The following is a 15002-nucleotide window of genomic DNA, read 5'->3' on the forward strand; positions in this document are numbered from 1 at the left end:
CCTATATGAATACTACACCGTATTTAGTTACCGTACATTGTGTATTGATAGTTCGGTGACCGTATCGATTTGGGTCTTCAAGTTTTGGTACCGCTGATGCATTTTACTCAATAATAAATCCTACTCACACAATGACATGCCTCACTCACTCGCTCTGTCACACTCATACGATGTCATATTTGCTGGTGAAGTTTCCAACACCTTAGCGATTGTACCGCTTTTGTGGCGCACAATATTGTACATAGATGGATATTATTCTCCGAGTGTAGCATTACCTAGCCACTTATCCTCTTGGAACCTTATTTCCCAGCCATCCTTGGTTGTGAACGAACTATGTAGGAAGAAGTATTTCTTAGTCACCGTTAGGCCAGCCAAGAAGTGCAAGTCCCCCAATTTTTAATTACCTGAGACAATGCACATGAGGATATTACTTCATTTTCTTAAGAGTTTGCTACACCTCATCTTCGGTAAGAAGGTTGAACAGCCATTTAGGTAGAACGGCTCTATTCTTGACCTCAAGGTCATGAATCACATGTCCTGCTTGACAATAATTATACTCTATTTAGACAGTCGACATTTCTTTTTATCACTACCACCTTGCCAAAAGAATCTTGATCAGACATAACCTAATTATTGCAGAACTACTTGTGATAGATGGAAGAAAGAAATCATATACTCCCCCGATTCATATTAGTTGGCACTAATATAGATGTATCTAGACACCTTTTAGTTTTAGATACATCTATTTTAGCATCAAGTAGTACGGATCGGAGGGAGTACAATATCATGTTAACTTCGTACCGGATTTCTAAGAACCAATTTTCAATCAAGAGATGGTAACTTTCTTTCCAACTATTTGAACTATTTTAGCTTTTTCTCGATATCTTTTTTGGTAGAGTAAGCATATGCACTCGAAAGCTAAATTGAATTTCCGCAAAGACTTGTGCTATACTATTTCCTCCATCTTCGTATAGAAGGCCACAAACTCAGAATTTATATACTAAGAAAACAAAGTAAAGTACTCCGTAATAAATAATACTCTCTTTGATCTATATTAGTCCCACTAATATAGATGTATCTAGATATATTTTAGTTTAGTTTTAGGTACATCCATACTACTTGTTTTTATGTTACTAATTAAATCCGTTGTGGTGTCTCTTTGCCTATGAATGCATGCAACATTCGTATTAATAAGCATCGAGGTAGAAATCTACTTCTCTATCCCAGTTCATAGAGTTTTCACGTATTTTTAGGTTATCAATTTGATAAACATAATATCAATTGTACAACAAAAAAGTTACTATATCAATCCAAAAAAATTCTAATGATATACATTTTGTTAAATTTGTGATCTAGAGATAAGCGCGTGCTCTATGAACCGGGAAGGAGGAGTAATCATTTTTTTGGTTAGTGTTGGCGGCCTTGTATAAAATTTAGTTTTTGTAATGATCTTGTATTTAAAAACGGACGCTCTATGAGACTACCATGTTTTCGCCCCCGCGTCGTCCAGCATCGGGCGACTCGGGCGGCTGACCCTAGCCGCCGGCCCCAGCCCCTCCCACCTCGCCGCCTCCCCTTCCCTCGCCGCCGCCAGCGCGCGCCGCCGGGCGAAGCCCGTGTGGTAGGCGGCGGCGAGGTCTTCCCCTTCCGCGGCGGGCGCTGAGGCTCGCGGGAGCTCGTGCAGGGAGGTGCGCGGGCTAGGCCTCTCCGGTCGTGCGGCGGCGGTGCTCCGGGGCGGCGGCTTCCTCCTCCAGCGTCGGGCGAGGTCGGCTAGTGGGCGTGCGGTCGTGGCCCTAGGTCCCCGCGCCCAGATCTGTGGTGGCTCGTGGAGCATTCGACCGGGGTTGCGTCGGCTCGCGGCTGGGCATCGGCTGCTGCGGCTCGCCAGCGTGGTGGGCGTGGAACCTCCGGCCGGCGGCTGCCGTGGCTCAGCTTCGCGGCGGCGTCGTTTCTGCTCGTGTGGATTGGTGGAGGAGTGTGGTGGCGGTGTGCTTCGGTTCCCCGCGCGGTGGCAGTTGCACGGGTTCGCTCTGGTTGCTTCAGTGACTATCTCGCGGGCAGCGGTGATGATCTGGACGGCGGCGTTCTCGCTGCAGCGACGGGGAGCCTAGGTGTGGCGGCGCGATGGACGTGGGGCCAGGCTGCCTCGCTCTGACGGATTCATCGGTGGTCGCCGATTTGGCTTGGTGAGTGCTCGCTCGGCTTCTGCTCCGTGTGGTACCCGGATGCCGGGGCGGCGGCCCCGGATGGTGGTCTTTTTCGTCTCGTCGAGCTAGGAGGTGGCTCTGCGGGAGGCGAACCTGGCCTCAGCGCCTTGTTTCATCCGTGGCCTCAGGTCGTCGAGCGCGTGGGGCTGGCGTTCTGCGTGCAGGTTGGTGTTGGTGGTCTGGCTGGCCCTTGAGGGGCGGGTGTGTGTGGCTTGCGACTCATCGCCGGGCGAAAGCTCTTCTCGGTAGTCCATCGGGACCGACGTCGGTGACGCCCTTGGGTGCCACATCCTTCTTGAAGTCGTCGTCGAGGTGGTGTTTCTCGCAACTCCGCCAGGTTCTCCGGGGGAAACCCCAGATCCCACGCGGGGTCTGGCGAGTTCGGCGTTCTTGCGTCGTTTGCCTCTTGTGGCCTCGCCTTGGATGTTCCTTCGGCCGGAGGGACCAGTGGAGTGAGCTTTGGTGGTTGGGCAGCCTCGACTTCGACGGACAGGCAGACACGACTTCGGGTTTGGTATTCTCCGGGTGAAAACCCTGCACCGGCCTCGGTTGTTGCTGGCGATGGCGGCGCTCTCGGTCGTCGCTCCCCTCCTTGGAGGCATCGTTGTGGAGGTTCACCTCCCATGTTGGTGTCTGGTCTGCTCGTCTGGTCGGCGCTTTCCGTTCTTCTTCTTCGGCTTGGTGGTGTGCGGCCCTGCGGGTCGGCGTGGACGTCGAAGCGGCGGCTCCGAATCATCGCCTCTGCCGTCCCGCGTTGAGGTGTTTGAGTGTCGGCCTTCGTTTGCTTGGGCAACTGGGTCTTCGGCTAGTCTGTGGGCGCGGCCTTGGGGCCGGCGTGGATGTCGGAGCGGCGGCTCCGGATGTTCGCCTCCGCTGTATTGCGTTGAGGTGTTGTGGTGTTGGCTTTGGTCGCTAGGGCGGCTTAGTCGTCGACTTGTGTGGGGGCACGGCCTCGGGGCCGGCGTGGTGCGTTGTGTTGTATGGTTTTCGGCCGATTTCCCTTATAAACTGCAAAATCTTTTCGACTTTATTGCCGAGGTTCGAAATTTTTTTATGGACGTCCGTACTGTACTCGCAAGACAACGGAACCTAAATTATTTTCTACTGCGGGGAACGGTAGATAAACTTTTCTACCTGAATTCAGCCACGCAGCATGGCACCGCTCAATGTAGATAAAACGAACTTCTCGTATATTTCAAAGCACTGAGTTTTATTTGTGTATGAATCCACGAGAATACTAGATCCTGCTCACACGCCTCGCTCAGTCACACTCAGACGGGTAGTCAAGCACGAGAAATGAAATCCGCGACGCGGTCCAACATCTCGGCGGCCGCCTCCGTGCCCGGTCGCCGGAGGTGGAACACGTGGCCCTGCCCCGGCGTGTCCACCAGCTCCGCCTCCCCGCGCCACCCGCTCGCGAGCAGCGCCGCGTGGTACGCCCGCCCCTTGGCCGCCAGGAAGTCGTCCTCGGCCACGGCCACCATCACCCTCCCGCACGGCATCGCCGCGAGCCGCGCCGACGCCCCGGCGGACGTCGGGCAGATCCTCGGGTCGTCCACGTCGGCGTCGGGCCGCGCGCACGTGAACGCCCACTCGCGGCGGATCCTGACCTCCAGCTCCGGCGCCATGGTGTTCGACGGGTCCCAGAAAAAAGGGTGCACCAGCATCACGCCGGCGATCGCCGCGCCCGGCTGCAGCGGGAGCACCTCGGAGGCGGCGCGCAGGGCGACGTTGTGCGCGATGTTGGCGCCGGCACTGTCGCCGGCGAGGAACACGCGGGAGGCGTCCCCGTGCGCCGCGAGCCACGGCTCCGATCCCCCGGGCCCGGCGGCGCAGGCGTCAACCGCCCACGCGAGCGCCGCCCAGGAGTCGTCGTAGGCCGCGGGGAGCGGGTGCTCCGGCACGCGGCGGTACTCCACGGACACCGCGATGGCGCCGGCGCGAGCGGAGAGGGCGTTGAGGTAGCGGTGGTATGTCGGGGACGCCGCGGACTGGACCATGAAGCCGCCGCCGTGGACGTACACGAGGACGGGCAGCTTCTTGGCGCCACCGGCGGCAGCGGCTGGAGGGAGGTAGAGGCGGACGGAGAGGCCGGTGGCCGGGTCGATGGTGACGTCCTTGGAGGCCACGCCCGTGGCGTCGTCGAAGGACGCCGGCACGGTGTCGGTGCCGATCAGGCGCTCGATGCTGCCGTTCTTGTAGACGCGGATGAAGGGGAAGAGCTCGATCTCGACATCGCTTGGGCAGGCGGCGTCGCTGGAAGCCATTACGGTGGATGCGCTCTGTGAAGGCGAGCTTGTGATATGGAGTGCGCCAGTGCGGTGGAGGAAAAGTGAACTAGTAGTGGAACAAGTAGGAGACTGGCCATTTGGATGAACAAGTTGGAAGTTTTTAAATCCACATTCTTGGCTGCCGGCGGCTAAGCACGGCGCAGCCACACGAGTTTGTTGTCTCGGCGATCTCCATCGCTGCACTCAACACTGCACGTCTAGACTTTACATGGCAAGTGGCCGCCAGTTTTCGCTGGTGATAGAGCCGATGGAGGATGGGGAACAAGTCATGTAATGCTGTTCGAGCTAGCAGGACGTGGATGGCTGGGAGCACACGTACGTGCTGCCGTTGCTGGTTAGTTCAGATAGTCTGCGTGTCTTTTTTACCAAAATTTCACCGATTTATTAATCATAAATAACACTACAATGAGGCTCAAAAGTAATAAAAATACATATAGACCATTAGATCACCTACCGATGATTACAAACACTAGCGTGAGTCGAAGACGCGCCGTCGTCCTCGCACCTCCATGACCAAAACAACAACCATCGCAAATGATGACAATCGTATATATACGCATTATCATTTATTTTCCTATCAAAGACATGTCCGACCAACCTTTTTCATTTCACATCATCCGACGGCCTGGGTCGTTAGGATTCGCTGCTACAGTGTCGCAAATATAAGATTATAAAATATGGGTTTTCCAAATAATATACTGCTTAATGGTATGCTTGGTTATCACACAGTAGCCAGAAAAAGGTCCTATCAAGAAAGAAGCATCTCATCAAGGTTTTTAAATTTAGCTCTTATCTATTGAACTCAATATCGCCATATCAGGCGTTGGCTATAATGTGTTTTATTAGTGTATACTTGTATGTTCATATGCACACAAGGAGTATTATAGCAAAGCTAGAAAGAGGGCGCATGAGTAAAATTTTGGTAAACTTGAGCCGATCGAAATTAGGTCAGTTAGAAAATAAGCTTATTCCAAACTGAGCTAAAAACAATGGAACAGGATAGTTGCTTCATGTGTGAGAGCACGTAAGTAGAGTAAGTGTTCCCACCTGCCAAACTATTTGATTTGAGATGTAAATGTTAGGAATGAGCACCTAGTATTCAACATATACATGTGTTACAATATTCAGGAAAGCCCCCCTCTACACTATACACTGGGGATACACAACAAAGTGGTCTATACATCACTAACACCCCCCCCCCGGCAAACTCATGGTGGGTCAACAACACTGAATTTAGAGAGAAAGAATCCATACTGCGCTCTAGTCTGGGCCTTCATGAAGAAGTCAGGGAGCTGTAACTCGGAAGGCACATACTGTAGAGCCATGACCTGATCCTGCCCAGCAGTACGCACAAAGAAGGCATCAGCACCTATGTGCTTGGTGAGCTCGTGCTTCACCGGGTCACGTGGAATGCTGATGGCACCAGTACTGTCCGACAAGAGAGGAGTCGGTGCGTCAGCAGAAGCACCAAAGTCCTCCAATAACCAGCGTAACCAAGTCACCTCTGCAGTCAAGAGAGCCATCGCTCGCAACTCAGCCTCTACACTCGAATGAGAGACTACGATCTGCTTCTTGGTCTTCCAAGCAATGAGAGAACCACCAAGAAAGATACAGTAGGCAGAAAGAGACTTGCGATCCGATGGATCTCTAGCCCAGGTAGCATGTGAGTAGGTCTGGAGCTGTAAGGAGCTAGAACTAGGAAAGAATAGACGACGGGAGACGGTGCCACAAAGATAGCGTAGGAAACGAAGGAGATGACTATAGTGGACACTAGTGGGAGCAGACATGAACTGACTCAGAATATGGACCGGATTGGAGATGTCAGGACGGGTGACAACAAGGTAAACAAGGCTCCCGACCAAGTTACGATAGCTAGTCGGGTCCGGAAAAAGATCACCATCAGTGGCACGGAGATGGACATTGAGCTCCATAGGATTATCGATAGTGCGCTCATCACCAAGAGCGGCACGAGTGAGAAGGTCCTGAATATACTTCTCCTGCGAGATATAGAAGCCATCGGAGGTAGAAGAAACCTCAATCCCAAGAAAGTAGCGAAGAGGACCAAGATCAGTCATGAGAAATTTCTCACGAAGATGAGCCTTGACAAAGGCAATGTACTCAGGGACGTCACCTGTGATGATCATGTCATCGACATAAAGAAGAAGGAGAGACCGACCACGAGAACATGTGTGGACAAAGAGCGCGGGGTCATGTGCGCTAGGAATAAAACCAGCAGAGGTCACCATAGAGGCGAAACGCTCAAACCAGGCGCGAGGGGCTTGCTTAAGGCCATAGAGAGAACGCCGGAGACGGCAGACCATGCCATCGGGAATAGAGTACCCAGGAGGTGGCTGCATGTATACCTCCTCACGTAACTCGCCGTTAAGAAAATCATTATGCACATCAAGCTGAGAGATAGACCAGTGACGAACATAAGCAACAGCAAGAAGAGTACGAACAGTGGTCATGTCAGCCACTGGAGAAAAGGTCTCGTCATAGTCATGGCCATGCTCATGTTGAAAGCCGCGAGCCACAAGTCGAGCCTTGTAGCGCTCAAGAGAACCATCAGAGCGAGTCTTTATCTTGTAGACCCATTTGCAAGTGATGGGACGAATAGAGGAATAAGTGACAACATCCTAGGTGCCAGTACGCTCCACCGCAGCAATCTCCTCGGCCATCGCTAGCTGCCATTCGGGGTGAGCAATAGATCCCGATAAGATGTCGGCTCAAGGACAGCAGAGAGACCGTAGTGAGTGAGGAAATAGCGATCAGGAGGAGGAAGAGGACGAGCACGAAGATTATGAGTCGGCTCAGGTGGAGAGTGAAGGAGATATGCCCTAGAGGCAATAATAAAGTGGTTATTATTTATATCTTTATGTTTATGATAAATGTTTATATATCATGCTAGAATTGTATTAACCGAAACATTAGTACATGTGTGATATGTAGACAAACAAGAAGTCCCTAGTATGCCTCTTAAACTAGCTTGTTGATTAATAGATGATTAGTTTCATAATCATGAACATTAGATGTTATTAATAACAAGGTTATGTCATTGTGTGAATGATATAATGGACACACCCAATTAAGCGTAGCATAAGATCTCGTCATTAAGTTATTTGCTATAAGCTTTCGATACATAGTTACCTAGTCCTTATGACCATGAGATCATGTAAATCACTTATACCGTAAAGGTACTTTGATTACATCAAACACCACTGCGTAAATGGGTGGCTATAAAGGTGGGATTAAGTATCCGGAAAGTATGAGTTGAGGCATATGGATCAACAGTGGGATTTGTCCATCCCGATGACGGATAGATATACTCCGGGCCCTCTCGGTGGAATGTCGTCTAATGTCTTGCAAGCATATGAATGAGTTCATAAGAGACCACATACCACGGTACGAGTAAAGAGTACTTGTCGGAGACGAGGTTGAACAAGGTATAGAGTGATACCGAAGATCAAACCTCGGACAAGTAAAATATCGCGAGACAAAGGGAATTGGTAATATATGTGTATGGTTCATTCGATCACTAAAGTCATCGTTGAATATGTGGGAGCCATTATGGATCTCCAGATCCTGCTATTGGTTATTGGTCGGAGTGAGTACTCAACCATGTCCGCATAGTTCTCGAACCGTAGGGTGACACACTTAAAGTTGGATGTTGAAATGGTAGTTCTTGAATTATGGAATGGAGTTCGAATATTTGTTCGGAGTCCCGGATGAGATCCCGGACATCACGAGGAGTTCCGGAATGGTCCGGAGAATAAGATTCATATATAGGATGTCATTTTATGTGAAATAAAATGTCGCGGAAGGTTCTATGGAAGGTTCTAGAAGGTTCTAGAAAAGTCCGGAAGAAACCACCAAGGAAGGTGGAGTCCACAAGGGACTCCACCTCCATGGCCGGCCAGCCCTAGTGGGGGTGGAGTCCCAAGTGGACTCCACCATAGGGGGCCGGCCACCCCCCACATGGGAGGTGGGAATCCCACCTTTGGGTGGGAGTCCTAGTTGGGCTAGGTTTGCCCCCTCCTATGGAAGGTTTTGGTTTCGGGTCTTATTCGAAGACTTGGACACCAACACTTGGGATCCACCTATATAATGAGGGGCCAAGAGAGGGGGCCGGCCAACCCCAAGACCACAAGCTGGCCACCCCCCATAGAGTGGCCGGCCACCCCTCCCAAACCCTAGCCAAGCTCCTCTCCTCCATATTGCCCGCATAGCTTAGCGAAGCTCCGCCGGACTTCTACACCGCCACCGACACCACGCCGTCGTGCTGTCGGATTCAAGAGGAGCTACTACTTCCGCTGCCCGCTGGAACGGGGAGGTGGACGTCGTCTTCATCAACAACCGAACGTGTGACCGAGTACGGAGGTGCTGCCCGTTCGTGGCGCCGGAACCGATCGTGATCAAGATCTTCTACGCGCTTTTGCAAGCGGCAAGTGATCGTCTACCGCAGCAACAAGAGCCTCATCTTGTAGGCTTTGGAATCTCTTCAAGGGTGAGACTCGATACCCCCTCGTTGCTACCGTCTTCTAGATTGCATCTTGGCTTGGATTGCGTGTTCGCGGTAGGAAAATTTTTGTTTTCTATGCAACATTATCCTACGAGTGGTATCGCAGCCGTATCTATGCATAGATGGTTGCACGAGTAGAACACAATGGTTTGTGGGCGTTGATGCTCTTGTTATCTTTAGTTTGAGTACTTTGCATCTTTGTGGCATAGTGGGATGAAGCGGCTCGGACTAACTTTACATGACCGCGTTCATGAGACTTGTTCCTCGTATGACATGCAACTTGTATTGCATAAGAGGCTTTGCGGGTGTCTGTCTCTCCTACTATAGTGAAGATTCAATTTACTCTTCTATTGAAAACATTAGTATCAACGTTGTGGTTCATGTTCGTAGGTAGATTAGATCTCTCTCGAAAACCCTAAACCACGTAAAATATGCAAACCAAATTAGAGACGTCTAACTTGTTTTTGCAGGGTTTGGTGATGTGATATGGCCATGATATGATGATGAATATGTATGAGATGATCATTATTGTATTGTGGCAACCGGCAGGAGCCTTATGGTTGTCTTTAATTTTCATGTTGAGTAGTATTTCAAAGTAGTTGTTATAGTTGCTACATGAGGTGAACAACCATGAAGACGGCGCCATGAACCTTGACGCTACACCGACGATGATGGAGATCATGCCCGAAGATGATGGAGATCATATCCGTGCTTTGGAGATGAAGATCAAAGGCGCAAAGACAAAAGGGCCATATCATATCACATATGAACTGCATGTGATGTTAATCCTTTTATGCATCTTATTTTGCTTAGATCGCGACGGTAGCATTATAAGATGATCCCTCACATTAATATCAAGATAATAAAGTGTTCTTCCCTCGTATGCACCGTTGCATTGTTCGACGTTTTGAAGCATCTCGTGATGATCGGGTGTGATAAACTTGACATACAACGGGTGTAAGCCATGTTGCACACGCGGAATACTTGGGTTTGCTTGACGAGCCTAGCATGTACAGACATGGCCTCGGGACAACGGAAACCGAAAGGTTGAACACGAGTCATATGGATGATATGATCAACATGTTGATGTTCACCATTGAAGCTACATCATCTCACGTGATGATCGGTTTTGGTGTAGTGGATTTGGATTGTGTACCACTTAACAACTATGAGGGATGTTGTATTAAGTGGGAGTTCATTAGTAATTAGATTAAAACATGAACTAATTATCATAAACATAGTCTGAGTAGTATTTTGAATTAATTTTGTAGTATTGGCATCCGTTTTCTACTATGCGCTAGTCTTGTTATTGAGATAGAAATACTGTTAAAATCTGATAAGAAACTTTACGGATTGGTACCGTTTTGTTAATGAATCAAGAAATGATTAAGTCCTATTGCAAACTTTTAGTAAACCTCACATTGTTGATTCAAATAGCTATGGTTTCAATTAGTACCTAAAGTTATCTTGTCTCCATGAAACTTGAAAGTTCAAATATGTTTGAAAAATAAGGAGCTGAAAATTTAGTTTTCAGAATAATCAAGGTATGAGATATATGTGATATCTAAGACCTTATTGCAAGATGATAGAATATAATTTGGTGAGACTACATAAACTCATAAGTTTTATGGGAATGTATGAAGGTTGAAGACGCAAGACGTCACAATCCTCCAAGCTATTGGGGCACTAATGATATTCGCATATCCATGAAGTTATCATCCTTAGTATGCACCGTTGCTAAGACTCGTCGTTTCGAAGCATCACGTGATGATCGGGTGTTATAGATTCTACGTGTGCTTACAATGGGTGCAAGCCCGATTTGCACATGCGAATACTAAGGTTAAACTTTATGAGCCTAGCATGTACAGACATGGTCTCAAAAAGTTGTCATGAATTGATGGATAAAATTATGAGTGAAATTGTTCATCATAGTTACTAATATGTGAAATCTGAAACACTTGTCATATGATGATCAACTTCAAAGTAAGAACCTCAAGGTTATTGGTATTTGACCAACAAACCTAGAAGTTATTGATGTTGAAATGTTTTTCTGAATAATGAGGAAAGCTAAAAGAGAAACTGCAAAAGATATTTTGGCAAAAGAAAAGAAAAGACTAGAAAGTCTAGCTCGGTGTATATAAATGATATACATGTTATGGTTGTATTCCTAGTTAAGTCACACAATGAAATTCTTGGGTATTAGTACCATATTGGTTGGTATGAAGTGTCATACAAAACAACGCAATACAAGAATACAATGGCCTAAGTGACCGACAAGGAATATGATAGAAATGCACGTCTGGAACAAAATAAAGTGTTATTATGTTCGTCGTTGGCATTCTATCTAGCCCTTAGAATTTATAATAAAGAACTTAATAATTGTTATTTTGCTCTAGTCAAATGAAAACAATGAGTTGTTCAAATTATGACATTACTCCATGTACGATGGATAAGTTATTATAAATCTTAATGGTGAAACACACATACATAACACTGACGCTAAAAATGCCATAAGGCAAATGATTTGAATTCCACTTATTTGTGGAACCGCAATTTAGGTCATGTTAGAAAAGATCGCATGAAGGAACTCCATGCAAATGGATTTTTGGAGTCATTCGATTTGTTGAATCGTTTGGCACTTGCAAAATCTTTTCTAAAAGGTAATGACTGAAATACCGTTCATAGGCCGAAGAGTTGAACGGGCAACTAACTTAGTGAAAACATACATAATGATATATGTGGTTCACTGGGCATAGTTGTGTGTGGAAGATTCTTCTACTTCATGAAAACTTTCAAACAATGAATTGAAGTATATATGTGGATATATTCAATAAGGAAAAGTTTGAAACATTTGAATAGGATTCAAATAAATTTCAGCATGAAGTGGAAATCATCGTAATAGAAAAATCAAATATCTATGATTGGATCATGGTGGAAATATTTGAATTACGAGTTTTAGCGAACATCTAAGAGAGTTATGAAATTGTTCTACAACTCACATTTCTTGGAGTATCATAATGATGATATAGTATCCGAGATATGTATCCAAACCTTGTTGGATTAATGATGTGATAAAATATTATGACGCCATTATATTTTTGTGGATTATGCTTTAGTGACTACCGCTTTTACACTAAATAGAGCATCATCATGATCCGTTGAAATGACACCATACAAGTTATGGTATGGGTATAAACCCTAATAGTCTTTTCTTTAAATTTTGGTCTAAGAGTTTACAACCAAAATCGGATGAATGTCTTTGTTGGTTATCCCGGAGATTTAATTGGGAATTCTTCCCACAAGACAAAGACAAAAGTGTTTGTCAATGTTTCTTATTTCCGAGAAATTGTTTCTAGTGAAGTATTTGAGTGGGAGGACAATATAATTTGATAAGGTTTATGAACCTAAGCATAATGATCAGAGTAGCACAAAGATCGGAATTGGTTTCGAAGCGGCCACGACGATCATGGCTCTCATGACTACAAAGTGTTTTAGCCATGGAGATCGAAGTACATATTGAACCTTGTAGGTATGGTTTACTTTGTGATCAAATAAATGATTTGTGGACAAAGGATTGATTTTGAACAATGATAAACCAACTACAAACAAAGAAGTTATGATGGGCCCTGACTTCGTTAAAATGGCTATACGCCATAAAATCCAAGATAGATGAATACTTTTTGAAAGTAAATGGATCTATGAAATTGATGGACTTGGATGAAATATCCTTGAAGAAGCTCAACTTATTGAAAAGTTGTTTACGACAAAGTTCAAAGAGTTGACTACGATAAGATTAGATCTTCCGTAGCAATGCTTATAGTCTATGTGGATTATTCTAGTAATCACTACATATTTCTTTTATGAGATATGTTAGTAGGATGGCAAAATACACTACTTAACGTAAGTGTATATTAAAGGTGTATACTAGATACAAACCAAGAGTTTTGCTGGTCCGTGAAATACTAGATAGGTATACGAACTTCAATTGGATGAAGTAAGTATCGCGGAGTTTGAATCTTCACCGGATGAAATAGTCAAAGAGTTTTTGATTTCATCAGAGACGATGAAGAGGCTTGCATTTGCAAGAAATTAAGTGGGAGCGCTGAGACATATTTATAATACTTATGTAGAAGACATATAGTTGGTTATAAATAATGTAATTAAATACTTGATTAAAAAGGTTTCATTGATAAATTAACTTCAATGAAAGGATATGGACTGAAACAAATTTAGTGTCAAGATCTATGAAGATAGATTGAAACACATAAATAAGTTTAAGTCAAAGTACATATGATGGATGTTGAAGTAGTTCAATATAGAAATATTAAGAAAATGTTCTTGTCATGTAAAGGTTTAACAAGACTTGAGTGTATCTGACACTCAATGAGTAAAAACACATAAGTGATTATAGATCACGAATAATATGTACACAATCAGATATCATGTGCTATAAAGTGTTATGAGCATGATTCATATGATGATCATTGGACGACAGTAAGAATTTCCTTGAGTACTTTAGAAGAACTAAGGATATATATATTTTTTTGTATGAAGAAATGACAAACAAATCGATGTAAGGTGTTACACCGATATTGGTTTTGTCACATATAAAATATAATTTCAATCTCAAATTAGACTAAGTGTTGTTTAAAAGGTAGCACAATGAGCTAGAAGTTGTCTATGCTAGATTTAGAAGAGTTCTAAATATTGTGACGGATTCTACAAAAGAAGGCAGAATATGTCATTGTTTTGACAAATGACAAAGGATGTTAAGTCAAGAAGTTCTTTGAGAACTTGGTGTAGTTCCGATAGTGTCAGAACTTTGAAGCTATATTGTGTATGACAATATTAGTGACATATTTCAGACCGCGGAATTAAGGTTCCACCGTAAGACCAAACATATTTAATGCCGACTCATTTGGAAATGAGTGATGCGTTGAGACGCAAATGAATTACAAAATACATACGTTTCGAGCGTGTCGGATCCGTTGACTAAAAACCTCTCCCGTGAGCAATACATGATAAAGCACCATAAGGCCAAGGTGTTATATCTTTACAAATGTAAACTAGATTATTGACTCTAGTGCAAGTGGGAGACTCGAAGGAGATATGCCCTAGAGGCAATAATAAAGTGGTTATTATTTATATCTTTATGTTTATGATAAATGTTTATATATCATGCTAGAATTGTATTAACCGAAACATTAGTACATGTGTGATATGTAGACAAACAAGAAGTCCCTAGTATGCCTCTTAAACTAGCTTGTTGATTAATAGATGATTAGTTTCATAATCATGAACATTAGATGTTATTAATAACAAGGTTATGTCATTGTGTGAATGATATAATGGACACACCCAATTAAGCGTAGCATAAGATCTCGTCATTAAGTTATTTGCTATAAGCTTTCGATACATAGTTACCTAGTCCTTATGACCATGAGATCATGTAAATCACTTATACCGTAAAGGTACTTTGATTACATCAAACACCACCGCGTAAATGGGTGGCTATAAAGGTGGGATTAAGTATCCGGAAAGTATGAGTTGAGGCATATGGATCAACAAGTGGGATTTGTCCATCCCGATGACGGATAGATATACTCGGGCCCTCTCGGTGGAATGTCGTCTAATGTCTTGCAAGCATATGAATGAGTTCATAAGAGACCACATACCACGGTACGAGTAAAGAGTACTTGTCAGAGACGAGGTTGAACAAGGTATAGAGTGATACCGAAGATCAAACCCTCGGACAAGTAAAATATCGCGAGACAAAGGGAATTGGTAATATATGTGTATGGTTCATTCGATCACTAAAGTCATCGTTGAATATGTGGGAGCCATTATGGATCTCCCGTATCCCGCTATTGGTTATTGGTCGGAGTGAGTACTCAACCATGTCCGCATAGTTCTCGAACCGTAGGGTGACACACTTAAAGTTGGATGTTGAAATGGTAGTTCTTGAATTATGGAATGGAGTTCGAA

General features: G+C 45.2%; 1 protein-coding gene across 1 annotated transcript; it reads right to left on the reverse strand.

Annotated features, from left to right (window-relative positions):
• Window positions 1-3490: 3490 nt before the first annotated feature.
• Window positions 3491-4683, reverse strand: LOC124678749 (probable carboxylesterase 12). Its single transcript, XM_047214611.1, has one exon. It carries the CDS (start codon window positions 4472-4474, stop codon window positions 3491-3493), a length of 984 nt encoding a protein of 327 aa, XP_047070567.1. The 5' UTR covers window positions 4475-4683.
• Window positions 4684-15002: the final 10319 nt, after the last annotated feature.

Source organism: Lolium rigidum, chromosome 7, assembly GCF_022539505.1.
Source record: "Lolium rigidum isolate FL_2022 chromosome 7, APGP_CSIRO_Lrig_0.1, whole genome shotgun sequence".
Taxonomy (NCBI): Eukaryota; Viridiplantae; Streptophyta; class Magnoliopsida; order Poales; family Poaceae; genus Lolium; species Lolium rigidum.